The sequence below is a fragment of the Pogoniulus pusillus genome, chromosome 7 (genome assembly GCF_015220805.1).
Source record: "Pogoniulus pusillus isolate bPogPus1 chromosome 7, bPogPus1.pri, whole genome shotgun sequence".
Lineage (NCBI taxonomy): Eukaryota > Metazoa > Chordata > Aves > Piciformes > Lybiidae > Pogoniulus > Pogoniulus pusillus.
Window position 1 is genome coordinate 21,259,729 of NC_087270.1, and position 20,117 is coordinate 21,279,845.

Here is a 20,117-nt window from a genome sequence, read left to right on the forward strand (position 1 = left end):
CCCTCTTGGTCACAAGGGCACATTGCTGTCCCATGGTGAACTTGAAGTCAGATTTAGGGTCAAATATGAAAATCAACAACACCATGCCCAAATTCTACTCCTGGAGCACACACAAGAGCATCAGCATAATACAGACAAGTGAAGCTACTTGTTTTCCAGCAATATCAAACTCCAGTACTCATGTCTCCATAGAAAACCACCAAGCACACAATGTCCTCTTTCTGAGTCATGAATCACAAGCAAGGCCAAATGGCAGGCTGAAGAAGGAAAGGGAGAAGGTGGCTCAGGGGGATGATACATACACAGAAAGGCCCTGGGAAAGATCAGAGACGTGCAAAATAGGTACATGGCACTGGAAAGACCACGAGGTCATGTCTCTGTCAGTGAGGAAGCAGAGATGCAGTTGATACTCCAGTGCAGAAGTGCATGAGGGAGACTGGAAGCAGCTGGGATACAGTGCAAAACCAGTTTGGGAATCAAGAGGTCAGATACAGCCAAAGACACTAACATCTACCCAGCTGACAGCAGAGCTGGGGTTGGTTGAAGATGTTAACCTAACCTTTGTTCTCATTGAAACGAATCAAAATGATTTTAAAAATGCTCTCAAAAGTTAAACAATCCATTCTGACTTCCTTTTTCCCCTTCTTTTTCTTTCTTTTTTAATTAAAATGCCTCTTGAGGCAGGTTAGGCTTTGTAACAGAGCCCAATTATCTTTATACATCACACTAAATGTGGGGGGAAAAAAAGCCTTTAGTGCTCCTGCAGTTGAGGTCAGGAAGTAAAAATGTCACCAGTGTTGCTAATTTACCTTTAATAACAGCTTTCTAAAACATCAAAACAGTTTGATTACCAAGACCTAACGATGGTCAATGACGGCAACAGACAAATAACGCTTCAAACTCCTAACAAGTAGCACACAGAACTTACCTTTCATTACACATTTTAACATCTGAAAGTTCTGATTTTCATACAGCAAGGTGTACATGTACCCAATCCTAGTCAGGGTGTACGCATTGGGGCTTTTTTGGATCTGCAGCAGTGTGAGCTCAAGCTGTATATACACATATGAAAGTCTGAGCAAGTCCTGAGTAATTTCAAAGTACTGCTAGTCAAATCCTGTCAGTTTTAACCAATGCAAGTAAAACTCAGGTTTTACAGCATTATGCTAGCATGAAACAGATAATTAAAATATAAAAACACAGCACTTTGCATTAACTTTGTGCATAGATAGGAGCTCTGTACAGTGCAACGGCATCCACTTACAGTCTGGGTAATTAGCAGATCTGCACAGAGACTGACCCCCATCCTTCAGCAGCTATTGCTTCCTCTCATGCTTAATTAATGGCAAGTGATTCCTCCTGCTTCAAAACAACCAAGCGTGGAAGACTTTTACAGGCTGTAAATGATATTCTTTCGGCTGCATATGTTTTTGTAAACGTTCCAGTTATCCAGGCCTATTCATTCTTCTGAGGAAAACTATACAATTTTACAATCAAATACTTAAAATGTGTGCCTGGGAGGGAAAAAAGAAAAGACAGCTGAGTATGAGCATTGCCTTAAATGCCACAGTAAGCCATAAGGAAACCAAAGAGGAAGTATTCTTTAAGGAACAGCTTGAACAGAAACCAAAAGGCTGCTCAGAAACCCTCTGTCAGTATGACACTCCACCATGGTAAACACGAGATGCTCTTGCAGCACCAGAGCACATTGTCTGAGCAAATGGGAAGGAAGCACTCCTGCTAAGGAGCGGATCCAACCTCAGCACGAGAGTCAGAATCTTTATACAGTATGAACAGAGGAACTTAAGGAAAAAAAAAACAAAAATAGAAAGCCTATATTCCCCATGCCAGGAAAATGCAGGTACTACTATGAGAGCTGGTAACAGATTCAGGCTAGCGTCAGGGAGCAACTGTCTTTAATGGAGTTGGTTAGATGCAACTTCCCAGGTATGAAGGAAGATATTTTCTTTTCTTCTTCCCACTTCTCTTGGACTGCAAAAGTGAAGGCACCACTTCAGCTAGGTTCCTTTGGCAGGAGAAGGGACCTGGCCCAAAAGTTAGCTAGTTCCATGGCTGCTGTAGTCAAAAACGCCTTTCCTGAAGAAGGGAGAGAATTCGCAGATGGTGTGCTTTGACAGAGTCAGCCCCACTTTGTCCAGGTGCAGGGGAGACGATGGAGAGCTCAGCATCGCAGAGAAAAAGCTCCTGAGGTATTTCTGTGGAACAAAATGCAAAAGGTCCTAACTTTTACTTGATCCCATTGATTACAACCACTTTAAACAATTAAAGGAACGTCAGCATTTAAAACAAACAAACAAACAAGATCTCCATAGACTGTGAAAAGTGTTATTTATAACCACAGGCATTTAAATCCACCCATACAGGTCTAGTGAAATCACTGGATGTTAGGGGTTGGAAAGGACCTCCTCACAGATCAAGGGAGTCCAACCCCCTTGCCATAGCAGGACCATAGAATCTAGCTTGGGTCACACAGGAATGCATCCAGACAGGGCCTGAAAGTCCCCGGAGAAGGAGACTCCACAACCTCTCTGGGCAGCCTGCTCCAGTGCTCTTTCACCCTTATATTAAAGGAGTTCTTCCTCATGTTGAGGTGGAACTTCCTGTGCTGTAGTTTATACCCATTACCCCTTGTCCTATCACAGGGCACAATTGAGAAGAGTTTATCCCCTCCCTCTTGACCCCCAGCCCTCAGATATTTAGAGACATTGACTACATCCTCTCTAAGTCTTCTCTTCAGCAGAATAAAAAGCCCCAGGTCCCTCAGCCTCTCCTAATAGGGCAGGTGCTCTGTATTAAGCTCAGGAAAGGCAGAAATGAAGTATTTTCCACTTTCTTCCCTTGCCAAGCTTAGTAAAGATTTTGTTCTGTGCTGAGCAATGCTTGCTGGTTTACTCTGTAGCCATGGAACGCTCCCTGCTTATCATGACCTGCTGATACTGCTGTCTAGCATTACCAAACACAGTAGCAGGTGCAAACTTCCAGTCTATTCCAAGGGAATGTCACTACATATGGACACAAAAGGACTTCAGAAATCTTTCTCTCATCAAGCCTCCACAATCTTTGCATCCAAATGGATTTGTTTTGATCAAGGCCATCTGCACTTCCATATTATCTCAGAACCTACCAGCATCTTCTCACTAACATGCCCTCTAAAGCTTTCTTTTTCAAGTCTTACAAATAAGAAGCATTCTTCCTCCCCAGAGTTTATGTTCACCAACTGCTGTCTGACTTGCAATCACCTAGAGAAACTGTGACAGGTGTACATTATCACAGGGTTAGTTTTCACAAGCACAGTAAATCCCACTTATAACTGCTTCATGAAACAAAGTAAAATGTTGATCTAACTGGAGCTAAAGAAGTACTCAACGTCACCTAAATAGCTGTAAGGGACATCTTCTCTGGCACACAGGGATAAACTCCATTGCTCTGCTAACAGACTGACCACAGAAAATGACAGCTTGAGAAAGTATTCATCAAATCCGGAATGGAGTAGGAAATACAACTGCAGAACGGAAAGGCACAATCTCTGAAGTTCACAAAGTTTAGTTACTGGAAGGCAGCAGCTTTTGTATCATGGAAGTGGTTCTATTTTTGAGAGAAGTCCTAATTATTCAGTCTCTTCTCAAGGAGACTTCCTCCATAGCATAGTAGTTTGTTATCTAGTTAAATGCCTTGGAAACCAGTTGCATTAACATCACAACCCCTACCATAACAGAAAAAACCCAGCAACAATACAAAGCAGCTGGCAAATGCTAGTCTCTTGTCAGGCTCAGTGAATCTTCTTTTTTTATTCAGCTACCCCACAGGTTGTATTAATGTTCATTTAAAAATCCTCAAACATCAAAAAAATGCCTTTGAGATGAATTCCAACAGACTAAGAAGTGAGCAACAGATGTCACATCAACATTTGTCATAATCAGTTCATAAAGAGTCCTTTAAAGAAAGTCCAAATCCAGCAATGCCTGAAGGAGGAATATAGCAGAAAACTAAATGTAAAACACAGAATCCTGTTAGAATTTTAGCACTGTGCTGAAAAGTTAATGCAGTAATTCCAGTTTATGGCTACAGAAAACTCAAAGATATCAAAATTTCTCACTGGAGACATTACACAAGACCTGTGGCATTCACCTTGGTATGTATGGCCAGATAATTGCCTGTCATGCTTTTCCTGTGCAGCCATTAGTCATTGTTTTGGCATGATAGCTCTAAAGGCAGAGCAAGAAAATCCCTCTGCTGTAAGCATCTGACACGCTAGAAACAGCAGGTATACTTATTTCCCCACTTTTAACATGAAAAAGGACCTTGGGAAAATGGCAACAAGCAGACCCTACCAGATTTTAATGGAATTTATTTTGTATGAAGATTTCCAGCCATATGGCTTGGCATTATGTGTTCTTCAACCGCCACCTCTGAGCAAATTAGCCGCCTTTCAAATCCCATATCTGCATTTGCCCTTGTTTGTAATGCTGATGTGTTAGCATAGCACACAACTGATGTGCCCTTGACACACAGAAGCTGTTGCTCCAATAAAATAAAGGCTGCTCTGCCCAGATATGCTGGCTAGGAGTGAAGTCCCATAGCAAGGGAAACAGCAATTGATGGCACAAGTGTTTGCTCACACCACAAGCATATGCCTTGAGTAAAGAGCTGTGGCTAGGCAGGCAAGGGGAAGGTTCCTCTATCATGCTGGTGGCAATGTGGACAACAAAAGTGGAAGGAAGCAGTAGGAAAAAAGGAAGAGTGCCACATCTCAGTATTATGTCCAGTTCTGGGCACATCAGTACAAGAGAAAGCTGAAGAAAGTGCAGAGGAGGGCAACAAAGCTGGGGAAGGGCCTGGAGAATAAATCCTCTGAAGAGGGACTGAAGGAGCTGGGGCTGTTGACACTGAAGAGAAGGCTGAGGAGATACCTCATCGCTGCCTGTGACTACCTGAAAGGATGCTGTAGAGAAGGTAGTGTTGGTCTCTTTTCACAGGTAAATTGTGACAGAACAAAAAGGAATAGCCTCAAACTGCAACTGGGTAGGTTTAGACTGGATAGTAGAAAACATTTTTTCCCAGCAAGAGTGGTCAGGCATTGGAATGGGCTGCCCTGGGAGGTGGTTCATTCGCCACCTCTGGATGTGTTTAAAGGTTGTTTAGATGTAATGCTTGGGAATATGGTTTATGGATGACCTTGGCAGAGCTGGACTTGATGAGCCCAGGAGTCTTTTCCAAACTCAGTGATTCTATGATTCTATTCTATGATTAATAGTGCATGGAAAGGTGCTTCCCAAGTTCAGGGAGAGGGTCACAGTAAGCTAGGAAAGGTGTATGACAACATCAAGTGTTAGAGATGATGGAAAAAAGACTTTGCTAGAGATTCAGAAGGGACTTGTCACAGACTTGGTTACAATACACAAAGCCACTGCAATCTGCTGGAATGGGAGCAAGACTAGATGAAAGGATCTCCTGTGCCATGACTTGGTGAGCAGGAGATAAGCTATTTTCAAAGCTTTTCTATTAAATCAATTTCCAGCAACAGACATCACTTTTCTGTTTACAGAATAGTGTTACTTGTGATGAGTTCAAACTAGGTGGGGGAAGCACTCTGGTACCATTTGATGTGCTCCTTTGAAACGAGCCATTTTCACAGCAGCAACTAGCCAGCTCAGGGTACCTTCATGGAAACACCTCCAAATTTTGTACCAATCAGTGCTGTAACTTCCATCCGTTAGTGATGGCATCTGTGGCTGTTTGAGCTAAGATTTCTAGGTCAGACATAAAAAAAAAAAGGAACAGAAAAACTCAGAAGTGGAAGCTCTGGGTGGAGAGGTGAATATTCTAGGGATAGGCCATACAATGGCAACAGTGGAGAAGTTAATATAATTTCATGGGAGCATCAAGAGCTTTATGTCTGGAAGCACAGCTTGTACCTTCCCCTTGCTGCTTCTGCTGCACCTGCTGCTATCTTCCCCTGACACTGTTTTGGCTGCTGCTGCTGCTTTACTGCCATTTGATCCCTTCCCCATCTTCCTTAAGGTTATTATATTTTCTGTAGTAGTTCATTCTTTTTATACTACTATATTTAGTTTAAACTTTACAAAAACACAATTTCATTTCCCCCCTGACTTTCCAAAATTCTGAGTTGTAGTGAATTTATTTCACTGGGGGAGGGATCAGCCCTAGCCCAGCATAGCATCTCAATCATTGTATCTAGTGAGGAAAGCACTATATTATAGCAATCCTACATTAGCATGATTAACTGGGAAAGAAAAAACTAGGTAAGTGCTACAAGTGTTACAAAAGTCTTGGGTTTATTATCCACGTTGATTTGTTAGCCTTTCAAAACTCTAGCCATTTGTTCTGGATTATTTAGCCTCTTCCAAACACATTTAGGAGCTTTCATTCTGCTGAAAGTGTTCAGCCAGGTACATTGCTGGTTTGCCTGAAAATAGCCCAATTGTACATCTGCAAACACCTGGGTGTGAGAGCTCAGGACCCTGGAACTGTGACACAGCTGTAACTCACACATCAGTTGTGTTGCTTGCTCAACCTAAACACACATTCTGCAACATCAGAATGGAGGCAGAAGGCCAGGCTGAAAACACAGAGTCCCAACCAGGCAAAACAGTGGTTTTGTCCTCCTAGAATGCACTACAACCTTTACAGTCTTGGACTTAGGATTTGTGGTAGCCACACCTGCAGGTTTTAACTTAGCACTGCAAGTGTTTGAACATCAAACGAGACCAGAGAAAGAGTCAAAAGGCTCAAAGGTTTTCCTTTACTTAAGAGTCTGAGTAGCTTTCCCTCCCTTTTAATTATGTGAAGAGCAAAATGGCAACCACTTTAAAAGCTTATTAAAAATCATTTTAATAGGGTTCACCTTTTTAGCAGTAGGCCAGTGCTCATCTCGTGCTCCATCCATCAGCACAGCAAAGTCGTGCTAATGATTTTTGCACTCCTTCACATCATTTTATACATTTTAATATAAATCCATAACTTAGAGTTATTAAAGTTCTCACAACCAAAAAAGCTTTCTGGAATGTGGAAGTATTCTTATCGCCCTTTCAATTGTGGCACATTAAAGAGGAATTCAGTTCAATGACATTGTTCTCATAATCCATTGCAAACAGTACCAGCCTCAGAGACCAACGGCAGAGCTTAGCAAGAATGGGATTTTTATTTCATGTTTTTAAATTCAGCTGTGGTGTGTTTAAAAGCTCATTGACTCTGCTGCTTCCACAAAGTGAAGAAACTTCGACCTTTCTCTCTCCTAGTGCTGTTTCTACCACCTGCCTCCAAAGAGTCAGCACTTTAAATTCTTTGAACATAACACTTTACTATTAGCATTATAAAATATCACCTGCTAATAATTAAAGGACTTGAAAGCACCACAAACCTTATTAAGACAGGACCTTACAAGGCTTCAGGGATTTCTTCAAACAATAGCTTCTTTTCTTTGAAACAATGCCACCCTTTCAACACCTACACATCAATGTGACAGTCAAAAGCTTTACCTCAAGGTCACACAGAAAGTCATGGGTGGCAGAGGCAGGACTAATCAGCTTGGCTCCTCTAACTTCTAGCACTGGTTCCTCTCTGCCTTTAGTAGTTTCTCTCAGCACCAATCACATAATTATTTTGTTGACGAGTCTTAAGTGCTGCAAGCTTTAAATCAAATCTTGATTCAAATTATTCATAGAGCAGAGCATATGCAGGTACCAGCAGCTGTTTTCTATAAGATAGGAATCTGATTACTTAAAAAAAAAAAGGAGACAGACTGAAGCATACTCCCTGACTCTGAAAACCCACATTCTACTGCAGTTAGAGATTTGTAAAGTAAGATCTTCCAGAGGAAGACTCCGGTCCAAAACAACCAGACAGGAACATGATTCAATTCCTGTCAGTAATCATGAATCTGAGGATCTGCTCAGAAGACAACACAGTGCAGTGATGCAGAAATGAGAGTGTCTCTCCTGCCTTTGTCTCCCAGAGAGAAATGGTTGGGCATACACAAAGGAAAATGAACATTTGAGGATTCTTTCCCAAATTAACCAGTTTTCTCTATTTTGGACCTTACCATTCTTGACAAGAAAAAAAAAATAATTACCTCCAGGGTGGATTTTCCAGTAAGAACTACTGCAGAAAGGCCAGCTATTGTCACTAACTACAGTCCCTACTGACAAGCAGAACCCCTCACCTTAAACGGCACTAACAGGCCACAGTGCCCCACAGAGACTCCAGGATGGTAAAAAGGCCTGTCTGGAGTGCTGCTATATACAGAACCTGACAAGGAGAGCTCATACATCCTCCCAAGAACAATAACAATCAAACTTCATATTGCATCCACTTCTTCCTTGTGATTCCTTCCCAGTGCAAAAGTCAGAGGGAATGAACATGCTGTACAAGAACATAAGCTGGGGTAGCAGCCTGTGGTACCACTTGAGTGCAGAAGACAACATCCCTTAGGAAAAAGGCTGCAAACTATGTCCCCTCTGCCTGCCTCACCTGGGGCACATGCCACACCTCAAACATCACACAGGACTGGATTATCTGGAACAGGTCGGGGGAACAAGAAAAACCCTCAGCCACAACACAGAAAGTTTCTTCATGAACTGAATTCCAAGGGGTCAGATTCTCTTATGCCAAATATTCCAACATTACACGGCCAAGGGCATTCAAGTGGTCCAAATCAACGTGTCTTGTACAGGCAGTGGTCCCAACAGGCTCCTCTCATGGTCTGTAAGTATAGTTCAACCTTCCATGTTGCAATTCAGTTCACCACAGTTAAGCTTCTGCCCTGTGCCTGCTGCTGAAACCATCTCTCCTTCCCCTGGGGGTCACCTGAGGTAAGAACTGACTAATTAAGAATGAGTAATTGCCATCATAATGCTCTGATAGCTCTCTAAAACCTTTCAGATACATCTCTGGGTTTATTATATTTCAGTATATGACACCAAATTGGCAGATAGCAAGAATCTAAAACACAGGGTGGCACTGCTTTGGAGCATACGGCAGCTTGAGAGGACTAGGGACCACACACAGAATATGACTAGTATTTTCACCTCCAGTCAGTAAAGATTAGCATCAATTCTCTGCTCACCACATAGAACTAGCTCAGAAACATTTAGGTCTTTCTGTGGGGTTTTCTCTTCCTTATTTTGCCTCATTTTTATATAAAAAAAACAACCCAAACCAACAAAACCATGAAGCTTCCATTCTTTTTCCCAACACTTGGACATATTTTGCAAGATCTGGACAGTCTTGAGTGCTGGATGAAGGCAAATCACATGAAGTTCAATAAAGACAAGTGCAGGGTCCTGCATCTGAGGAGGAAGAACAACAGGCACCAGTACAGGCTGGGGGTTGCCCTGCTGGAAAGCAGCTCTGCGGAGAAAGACCTGGGAGTCTTGGTGGACAGCAAGTTCTGCATGGGCCAGCAATGTGCCCTTGTGGCCAAGAGAGCCAATGGCATCCTGAGGTGCATCAGGAAAAGTGTGGCCAGCAGATCTAGGGAGGTTCTTCTCCCCTTCTACTCGGTCCTAGTAAGACCACACTTGGAATACTGTGTCAAATTTTGGGCTCCTCAGCTCAGGAGAGACAGGGACCTGCTGGAAAGAGTCCAGTGGAATGCCACGAGGGTGACTGGGGAACTTGAGCATCTCCCCTACGAAGAGAGGCCGAGGATCCTGGGGCTGTTTCGTTTGGAGAAGCCTGAGAGGAGATCTGATCAATGTGTACAAATATCTGAGGGGTGAGTGTCAAGTGGATGGGGCCAATCTCTTTTTTTGTGGTCCACAACAACAAGAAAAGGAGCAACAGCTACAAACTGGAACACAGAAGGTTTCACCTCAACATGAGGGGAAACTTCTTTACAGTGAGGGTGATGAAGCCCTTAAAGAGGCTGCCCAGAGAGGTTGTGGAGTCTCCTTCTCTGGATGTGTTCCTGTGTGAACTACCCCAGAGGATCCTGCTTGGCCAGAGGGTTGAACTCAATGGTCTCTGGAGGTCCCTTCCAACCTCTAAGGTTCTGTGAGAATCTCTCTAGACCTGCTGGACACACTTTCCTTGCGTGAAATCACCGCTCTGCTAGTCATAATGTTGGGGGTGTGGAGGTGCTTCAAACTTAATTAGGCTTAAGGCTGGGTCAATTGGTTTCACATTACATAAACCAAGAATAAAGGCCTGACTCATTTTAATCAACTCCTTCCTGTTGACTTTGATTAAGCCTAATCAGAAGCAAGGCTGTTTACAGATAAGGCCTAGCACTCACTGAAAAAAATAACTAAAAAACCTCCAAACAAAAACCAACCCAAGAACTTCCCAGTGAGTATCACCTTATCTTCTGTTTGCTTGTCTTACATGTATGGCATCATGCAATGGTAGGGGCTGGAAAGGAACTCTGAAGTTCAGATCAATCCCCTGCCAAAGCAGGATCACCTAGGGCAGGTCATACAAGAATGCTTCCAGACAGCCTCTTGAAAGTGTCCAGAGGAGACTCCACAACCACTCTGCACAGCCTGCTCCAGGGTTCTGTCACCCTCACAATAAAGGTTTTCCTTATGGCAAGGTGGAACTTCCTGTGCTCCAGCTTGGATCCAGTGTCCCTTGTGCTATCACAGGATACCACTGAACAAAGCCTCTCCCCTTCTTGACATCCACCTTTCAGATATTTATAAACATTAATAAGATCTCCTCTCAGTCTTCTCTTTTCCAGACTCAGCAGCCCCAGGTCTTTCAGCCTTTTCTCACCAGACAGATAATCCAGCCTCTTCATCATCCTCACAGCTCTCTATTGGAACCTCTCTAGTATATCTGTGCCTCTCTTGAACTGGGGAGCCCAGAACTGGACACAATACTCCAGATGTGGCCTCACCAGGGCAAAGTACAGTATGCATACAACTCCACTTTGCACACTAGCAATTTTGACACACAGCCATGCACATTGCTGGCTCTCCCAAAGCACACCTACATTAAACTTCAGCTTTTGCCTGAACAAAGGCTAGCAATAGAGGAAAGCAAGCCTGCCATGACGGCAACCAGTACTGCCAGGGAAGTGGCAGCCAGGCACAGCTACAGCAGGGAGCAAAGTGCTGAGAGTCAGCTGCCTGTGCTGTAGACTGGCAATGGTTCCCCAGGAACTGGGGTGCAAGGGTTTCCCTTAACAGAAATTATCACAGGATCAGAGGATGTTAGGGGGTGGAAGGGACCTCCACAGATCGAGTCCAACTTCCCTGTCAGAACAGGACCATAGAATCTAGCTCAGGTCACTCAGGTCTTGAAAATCTCCAGAGAAGGAGACTTCACAACCCCTCTGGGCAGCCTGTTTCCAGTCCTCCATAACACAAGCATGGCAAATTATGCTAGATTGTGTTTGTTGGGGGGGATTTATAACTTATTAGTAAACATCAATTAGACTGTCATAGACATACATAACTCCCAGCAAACAAGTTTAAGGTGGTAGTGTCTTGGTTTGAATTACAACAGAGCTGATTCGCTTCAGTGATTCAGCCATGTTTCTCCTAAGTCACTGCACTTGCTGGAGCCAACAGCTTGGTTTTGCAGCCTGCCTGCAACTACCTGAAAGGAAGCTGTAGCCAGGTAGGGTTGGTCTCTTCTCCCAGGCAACCAGCAACAGAATAAGGGGACACAGTCTCAAGTTGTGCCGGGGGAAGTATAGGCTGGATGTTAGGAGGAAGTTCTTCCCAGAAAGAGTGATTGGCATTGGAATGGGCTGCCCAGGGAGGTGGTGGAGGCACTGTCCCTGGAGGTGTTGAAGAAAAGACTGGATGAGGCACTTAGTGCCATAGTGTAGTTGATTGGACAGGGCTGGGTGCTCGGTTGGACTGGATGATCTTGGAGGTCTCTTCCACCCTGGTTGATTGTATGATTCCAGCAGTGATAATGTTTGATGCTTGTAGTTATGCAGAAAGGTTCTTGCTTAGACTGTGCAGACCAAGGTCACTGCTAAATCTTGTGTACCACGTGGGGGTGCTGTAAAGTAAGTGGTCACACCTGTGGGGACAGGTGACACCAAAGTGACCAACAAGAGATCCCATTCCACATATATAACGTTCAGGGCAGAGCTGAGAGATTACAAGATTTAAGGTCTCTTCTTCAATGGCTGGATTCTAAGGATGGCTCTGCTCCAGATTCAAGTGTTTCTGAATCCACTCCTGAATACTGTTCCTATCTGCTACCAGGTACAGTCTGGGATTTCCTCCAGTGCCTGCCCACAGCAGCAGTGCTGATGTGACTGCCACTGGGGGTTTGGTTGGATATTAAACCTCTATCTATATTATTATTTTCATTATTTGTTAAAGCAGGTTTAGTTTTCCAATCTGTAAGCCTCTCTCCTTCATTCCCTTTCTTTTCACCTTTGGGAAACAAAAGGGGTTAATGAAATCTGTCTAGTGGATGGCCCAGCCCATGACAGCTAGGTAAGAGGGAATGGCCTTAAGCTGGAAGAGGGTAGATTTAGACTGGATATTAGAAAGAAATTCTTTACAGTGAGGGTGGTGAGACACTGGAACAGGCTGTGCAGGGAGGCTGTGGATGCCCCCTTCCTAGAGGTGTTCAAGGCCAGGTTGGACAGGGCCTTGAGCAACCTGGTCACATGGGAGGTGGTCCCTGACCATGGCAGGGGCGTTGTAATGATGATCTTTAAGGTCCCTTCCAACCCAAACCATTCTATGATTCTATGAAAGGAAATTGAAAGCACTTACCAAAAATGTAACTCAACTCTTTTGTTAGTGAACAAATTCAGCTATACAGCTCTCAAAAGTCATTACAGCTGTAAATGCTTGGTCGATAAAACCAGAATTTTACTTCTATAGCAAATTTTACCTAGCAAATTTAGACTTTGCTTTTGCTTGGGCTGTTAAACTGAAATATGGAAACTGTAGTGGCACTAACACTGCAGCAGTCTACAGTGGGGGTGAACTCAAGAGAAAAAGAGAAGAGGCAATACCATACACACCACTCCTTTGGGCATGTTTAGAGTTTCCTAAGTGACTTTGGAGCTACACAGGTAAGAATCAAGCTCTTTAAGCATCTAGACTCAATTAAAAAGAAACAGGAGTTAAATTTGTAGTCCCTTGGGAAACTCTCCCTATGTTTTTTATGCACAGTGCAATGCAGATTCTACCACTGCATCTCCAAAGTGTTTGAGTGCCACTAAAATTTAATTTTCCTCGGGGTGGTACTGGGTTTACTTGAATTCATACATCTTTTTGAATTTTCCTAATGTACAAGCATTCTGAGAGATGCCACTTATGATTCAAGGTGAAATTGCTCTCCCAGGTTTTCAGAATCCAAACTATTCATTACAGCTATTTAGAGCATTTTTCTGTGGAAGTCTAATGGCATGAGCACATTATGTTGAATTACTCTTACGCTGCATCAATTGAATTAAGTTCTGAAGTCAGTCTACATTCCAAATTAAAATCTTATTCTAGCTGAAATAAATTTAAAATCCACAGGACTTACTATTTCTTACAATGCCCCTGCATGCTAAAAGCTTATTTTCAATGGCTTCAAGTAGCTCCAATTGCAGGCTGGAAGGAAAGGAAAAAGCCAGAAAAAGGCAGCAAGGGCTATGATTTACAAGTTCTCTATCAGCATGAGGCTTCTTTGGGGACTGAATGGTCATGTTCAAAAAAGATCAAATGACACCTGTCTAGTGAAGGAAACCAGTCATTTCTTTGGTGCACAAGTCCAAACAAGTCCTGTCAAAATCCTTTCAGCAAGAACACCAGGGCTGAATTTACCATGCATCCCCGGGCCAGCAGTAGCAGCCTGTCGTCTGCTGGAGTGGCCTTGGCAAAGAGCTACCAAAGCACTTGACATGCATCACCCTCTGCTTCCTTTGGTGAAATCAGATGCTGGAGGATGACTGATACACTTGCTTTGAAAATGGATAGCACAAGTTCAAGCCAGCGTCCTTGGTTGAGTGCTCCCTTTATTCATCTGCTCACATCTGAATGTGCAGAGCCATTACTGGGGAGCAATAAAGATAAACCACTTCAAAACCTGATTTGTAGGGGGGTGCTGGGAAATTTATTCTGAACTGACAGCAAAACACATTAGGATGTGGAGCTGAATTGAAGCTCAAACTATATTCTCTCCCATATTCTGAACTTACTAAATCATAATTATTTCTTGATACTCTGAAATTTCTTGTAATGGCAATAAAAAGCACAAAAGACTCAGGCTTTGAGGCATAAATCTGAAGTTACACACCTAAAAGAAGGCAACACTAAAATTATTGGAGAGGGACACGTATATGAAGTTACCTCTAGCAAACTCTGCAAAACAGGGTTTCAGACCCAGCCTTGAGTAATATACTGAGTCTGAACAAGTGAGACCGAGGGGCTGCTTATGCTTATTCTTCCTTTTGCATCCTGTTGTATTAGAGTTTAAAATGAACTCATTCAGAAAACGTACCCAGGCTTTCACTCCTTCTAAACAACCATCTTTATCATCCACTGCTATTACAAGAATAACATCTTCCAGCTGCTGTGGGTTTGGCTGAGAGTTCATGGTATTTAATCAAAGTAGCATTTTATTGGTGTGGGATCAACTGCTGATGCATGCAGTCCTAATTTCTTATATTTAGTGACTGTAATCAATAAGCAAAATTAATTTCATTCACTTTTTGAAGTCAACATACCTCGCTTGAGAAGCAGCAACAACCAGAAAAAAATTTACATGTTTCAACTGCTGAGAGCTGCTGCAGCTCCTCTTTGAGGGCTGCCACATCAAAGAAGGAAAGCCAGGTGCCTTGGTGCCAGAGAAGCCAGTGCCAATGATGCACTGAAGCCTGGGAACCTGACGTGTTCAGATGCTCTCAGATGGATCACTGCAAAGTCTTACTGTCTGCAGACAAGGCAAGATCTTAGTGTTGCTGCTAAAAGCAGCTATTTTAGTTCTCCAATGCACTTGGTGCAGCCTAAGTACATCTAGAACGTGATCCTTGGTATGGATTTCATACAGCCTAAGTACATCTAGAAAGTGATCCTTGATATGGATTTCATAAAGCTGATACAGCCCACAATACAGCCAAATCACAGATGCTCTCTTTGTTGATGCCTCTATCCTTCTGTGTTCCCACTGCATCCTTTTTTCCCCGGTAGGAAATTGAAAGCATCACTCCAAGATGCCTCATTCTGCAGTTCAAACTATGGGTATGAAACAATCTTTCGTGAAAAGATTTTCTTCTCAGTACAGATTAAGAGTTTGACCTGCTCAAAAGCAACTCCATGGAGAAGGGCCTTGGAGTCCTGGTGAACAATAAGTCATCCATGAGACACCGATGTGCCCTTGTGGAGAGCAGGCAATGGCATCCTGAGGTGCATAAGAATGTGGCCAACAGATCAAGGGACATTCTCCTCCCCCTCTACTCTGCCCTGGTGTAACCACATCTAGAATATTGTACCAAATTCTGGGCTCCCCAGTTCAAGTGGGACAGAGATGGACAAGCAAGTGTCCAACTGAGAGCTACAAGAATGAATAAAGGACTGGAACATCTGCCTGGTGATGAAAGGCTGACAGACCTGGGGCTGTTCAGTCTGGAGAAGAGAAGACTGAGAGGGCATTATATTAATGTTTATAAACATCTGAAGGGTGGGTGTTGAGAAAAAGCGTCAGTCTCTTTTCAGTGGAGCCCAGTAATAGGAGGAGGGGCAATGAATGCAAACTGGAGCACAGGAAGTTCCACCTCAACACGAGAAGAAATTTCTTTACTGTAAGGGTGGCAGAGTACCAGAACTGACTGCCCAGAGAGTTTGTGGAGCCTCCTTCTCTAGAGGCTTTAAAGACTCATTTTGGATGTGTTCCTGTGTGACCTGCCCTAGGTGATCCTGCTTTGGCAGGAGGATTGGACTTGATCTTCAGAATTTCTTTCCAACCCCTATTGTTATATGATTCTATGATTCTATCAGCCACTGACATTTGCAGTGGTTTGCTTTTGCATTAGCACTCCTATCTCGTGTGTCTGCCTCTCTGTAACAAAGAAAAAAACTATTTTCTTTTATCTTTTCATTATTATGAAATTTATTCTGGATGTTTTCTGAAGTCCATCTCACTGAGATGCTTCTAAGAAGAGTATTTACAACCCCACTGTTAGAAGCCTACATTCAGTCCTGCAAGAGACAGGCTGGTGAGCACCTGGCTTTAAAGCTTCTCTTAAAAAGCTCTGGTATTTGGGATGTTGCTATAAGCTGATACCAGAGTCTATTAATTTCCTTTTAACAGTCACTTTGAATCAACATATATTCCACAGCATTGAAAGGTCTTTGTGACTGGCATCAATCGTGAGATAAAAACCACCAAAACCCAATCAATGCTAAACCTAACCCCACCTGACAAAGTTTTTGCACTCCAAATATTAGTTCAGCTGTAAGTTGCACAAAGAAGGGTGTTTCACTTAAACATATTAAAGAATGGGTCTGTGAAACAAAGGCCAGTGAAGTTTACACTAAATATTCAAATGACGAATCATCTAAAAGCTCATTAAAATGTTTCTGCCCTCATGACTGCAAGGGAAACCTCAAGAAATGAGGTCTCAGACACTCAGGCATTCTGTTTGCCCAAATGTGTTGACAAATATTTTGAGATTCATTTTTTTCTCAGCTTTTTTTTACTGCAGCGTAGCTAGGGAGGTGTTCATTCTGAACCAGCCAAATAACAAGAACGAATTTAAGTTCAAGGAGAGGCTATTTGCATGTTTTCATATCTTCCTCAAAGATCAGATCTTTGGAGCCAGCAGAAGCTCGAGAGGACAGTCACGGTGGCTATCTTTAGATACCTACACCCCAAAAAACCCTAGAAATGATCACCTCCAGTGCTGATACCAGTTACAAACAAAAGCACAAAATATCTGGCTTTTAAATTAAACACTCTTATTTTGGAAGCTTAATTTTGTCCATAAGTAACAGTAATACCTCAGCCAGTTCAGTGCCTCCGGCACTTTCCCCAGCCAGTATCACAGATTTGAGAGCAGAACTGAATTATGCAGTTCATACAAGATTTATTTCTGCTTCTTGCCTTAACACCTATCATTGAAAACCTCATCAGCAGACACCAGCAAGTGAGGAGGTTAAGGCCAATTGTGCTATTAATTTTAAATAAATTGAGCATGTCTATCTCTTAAAGACGTTCAAAGTACCAAGAAAAAAACTCAAAAGAAGCAAAGAGACAATGCCAGGAAGATGAATGTGCTCCAACAAAACCTCTGCTAGGCTCACTTCACCGTACTGCTACAGATTCTCTTTCATTCCCTGAATCCTGTCAGTAGCAGCAAACTAAAACACAAGATACTGCTGAGCTGTCTCTTGGGGCATCCCTGCTCAGAGATTTTGCTTGTTCCTCTCCTTTACTGGCCACAAGTTACTGGCCATAGAATTAGTTAGGATTGGAAGAGACCACAAGGATCATCTAATTCCAACCCCCTTGCCATGGGCAGGGACACCTCACATTGTGTGAGGCTGTCAAGAGCCTCATCCAGCCTGGCCTTAAACACCTCCAGGGATGGGATTTCCACAACCTCTCTGGCCAACTTGTTCCAGGGTCTCACCACCTTCATGGTGAAGAACTTCTTCCTAACATCCAGTCTGAATCTACCCATTTTTAGCTTTGTTCCATTTCCTCCTGTCACTCCCTGACACCCTGAAAAGTCCCTCACCAGCTTTCTTGTAGACCCTCTTAAGATACTGAAAGGTCACAATAAGGTCACCTCAGAGCCTTCTCCTCTCCAGACTGAACAGCCCCAAAGCCTCAAACACAGCAGTGGGAGTAGGGAACAGAAAATTGGGAACGGAGACAGAGACAGACTGAGGCTTTGCAGAGTTTTTGTTTTCCTTTAAGCAACAACCTACTGGCATTTTGGCAGCATAACAGTTGTGGCTGTTTTGAAGGACATTGGTGACTGATCATAAAATCATAGAACGTGTTGGGTGGAAGGGTCTCTTGAAGGTCATCTTGTCCAGCCCCCCTGCAGGGAGCAGGGTCATCTTCAACTAGATCAGGCTGCTCAAGATCCCATCACGTCTGACCTTGAATGTCTCCAGGGATGGGGCCCTCCACCACCTCTCTGGGCAACCTGTTCCAGTATTTCACTATCCTCACTGTAAAGAACATCCTTCTAATGTCCAACCTAAATCCATCCTGCCCTACTTTAAAACCATTGCCACTCGTCCTGTCACTACATACCCATGTAATAGATCCATGACTGCAAGGCTTCTGACCAAGGAGTCGAGAAACATGGCTCAGCATGCAGTGTCACCTTAGACACCTGTCACTTTTTCTGGCTGGGAAAATAAGGCTAATAATCATCATCTCCATCACAACAACAAAGCTGAGTCCGAGAAAAACAATGAGGGGAAGGATGTAACACAGGAATGCAGTATCCACAGGAGCTGGGATTTCAGGAGAACTTGCGACATGCCATTCTTCTAAAAAACCTCTTGCTTACAAATAATAATAAAAAGGAACATAGATCACCTGATTTCATTTAAAAAAGGATCTTTATCTGCTGATTTCTAATTGCATGAAAGGATAGACACACACTAAATTCTATCCATTAACTGTAATCAAAAGACTTCTTGGCTGTTTCATTCAAGGGGGATTTAATCAGGCAAGGTTGGCTCTGAAGTGAAATTACTTCACTTCTGCAGCCTTTAGACTGCAAAACAATTAATTAAGAGTTTTGCCCTGCAACAGGCCCCTGATGTAATACTACTAAATTAATACATTGCAAGAGGGCATTTTGGATAGGCAATTTTAAATACAATGTAGGTGTTTTCTCTTAAGATGTACAGGCAAAACCTTTGTGCAAATTTGCATGGTGCTTCTCCAGACCTCTTCCGAAATGTAAGATACTGCTCAAAAGAATTTATACTACACCCAGAAACACCAAAGAGAAGGTGTTCACATTGCAATTCCATATAGAATCATAAAATTGCTTCATTTGGAAGAAACCTCTAAGATCATCCAATCCAACTATCAACTTAACACCACCATGGCCATTAAAGCATGTCCCAAATTGCCAAGTCCACAAGTTTCTCAAACACCTCCAGAGATGGTGACTGTCACCTTCCTGGGCAACCTATTCCAATGCCTGACCACTCTTTCAGTAAGGAAATCTTTTCTAATACACAGCCTAAGTCTCCCCTGGCATAATTTCAGGTCATTTCCTCTTACTGTATCACCTGACACTAGGGGGAAGAGACCAACCCCCACCTCACTACATCCTCCTTTCAGGGAGTTGCAGATTGCAATGAAGTCTCCCCTCAGCCTCCTCTTCTCCAGACTGAACAGCCCCAGTTCCCTCAGTGCTCCTTACCAGATGTGTTCTCCAAACCTTTTGCCAGCTTTGTTGTCTTTCTCTGGACATGCTCCAGCTACCTCAGTGTCCTTCTTGTAGTGAGGGGCCCAAAACTGATCCCAGTATTTGAGGTGTGGCCTCAGCCAGGTCATGAACATTTCCCTCTTCCTGCTGGCCACACTGCTTCTGATCCAGGCCAGGATGCTGTTGGCCTTCTTGGCTACTGAGCATGCTGATGGCTCATGTTCAGCCAGCACCCCCAGGTCCTTTCCTCCAGGGCAGATTTCCAGCCACCCTGCCCCAAGCCTATAGTGTTACATGGGATTGTTGTGACCCAACTGCAGGACCAAGTGCTTGGCCTTGTTAAACCTCACACAATTGGCCTCAATCTGTGGATCCTGCCTGTCCAAAACCACACTAGAGCATCAACTTTGTAATTTATGTGATTTTAAACCACAATCTGCACAATCTGGGGCTCTCTGGCATCTCTTTCTCCAAGTCTCTTGGAATCTCTTGGTCTCTTCTCTCAAGTAGCTAGTGATAGAACACAAGGAAATGGCCTGAAGTTGCACCAGGGCAGGTTTAAACTGGATACTGGGGGAAAAAAATAAAATCTTTACTGAAAGAGTGATCAAGCCTTGGAACAGGCTGCCCAGGGAAGTGGTGGAGTCACCATCCCTGGAGGTGTTCAAAAAACATGTAGACATGGCTCTTCATAGCATGAATGGTCGTGGTAGTGTTGGGTTGACAGCTGGACTTGATCTTCAAGGTCTTTTCCAATCTTAACGAT

At 43.3% G+C, this 20,117-nt stretch overlaps 1 protein-coding gene across 3 annotated transcripts in view; it reads right to left on the reverse strand.

Annotated features, from left to right (window-relative positions):
* Nucleotides 1-795: 795 nt before the first annotated feature.
* Nucleotides 796-20,117, reverse strand: part of KIF16B (kinesin family member 16B) — a 174,183-nt gene continuing 154,861 nt past the window's right edge. For all 3 annotated transcript variants that reach the window (XM_064146165.1, XM_064146166.1, XM_064146164.1), the window contains one exon: nt 796-2,216. In XM_064146165.1, the coding sequence (XP_064002235.1) occupies nt 2,058-2,216 (159 nt within the window). In that variant the 3' untranslated portion in view covers nt 796-2,057. The remainder of the gene's footprint in view (nt 2,217-20,117) is intronic.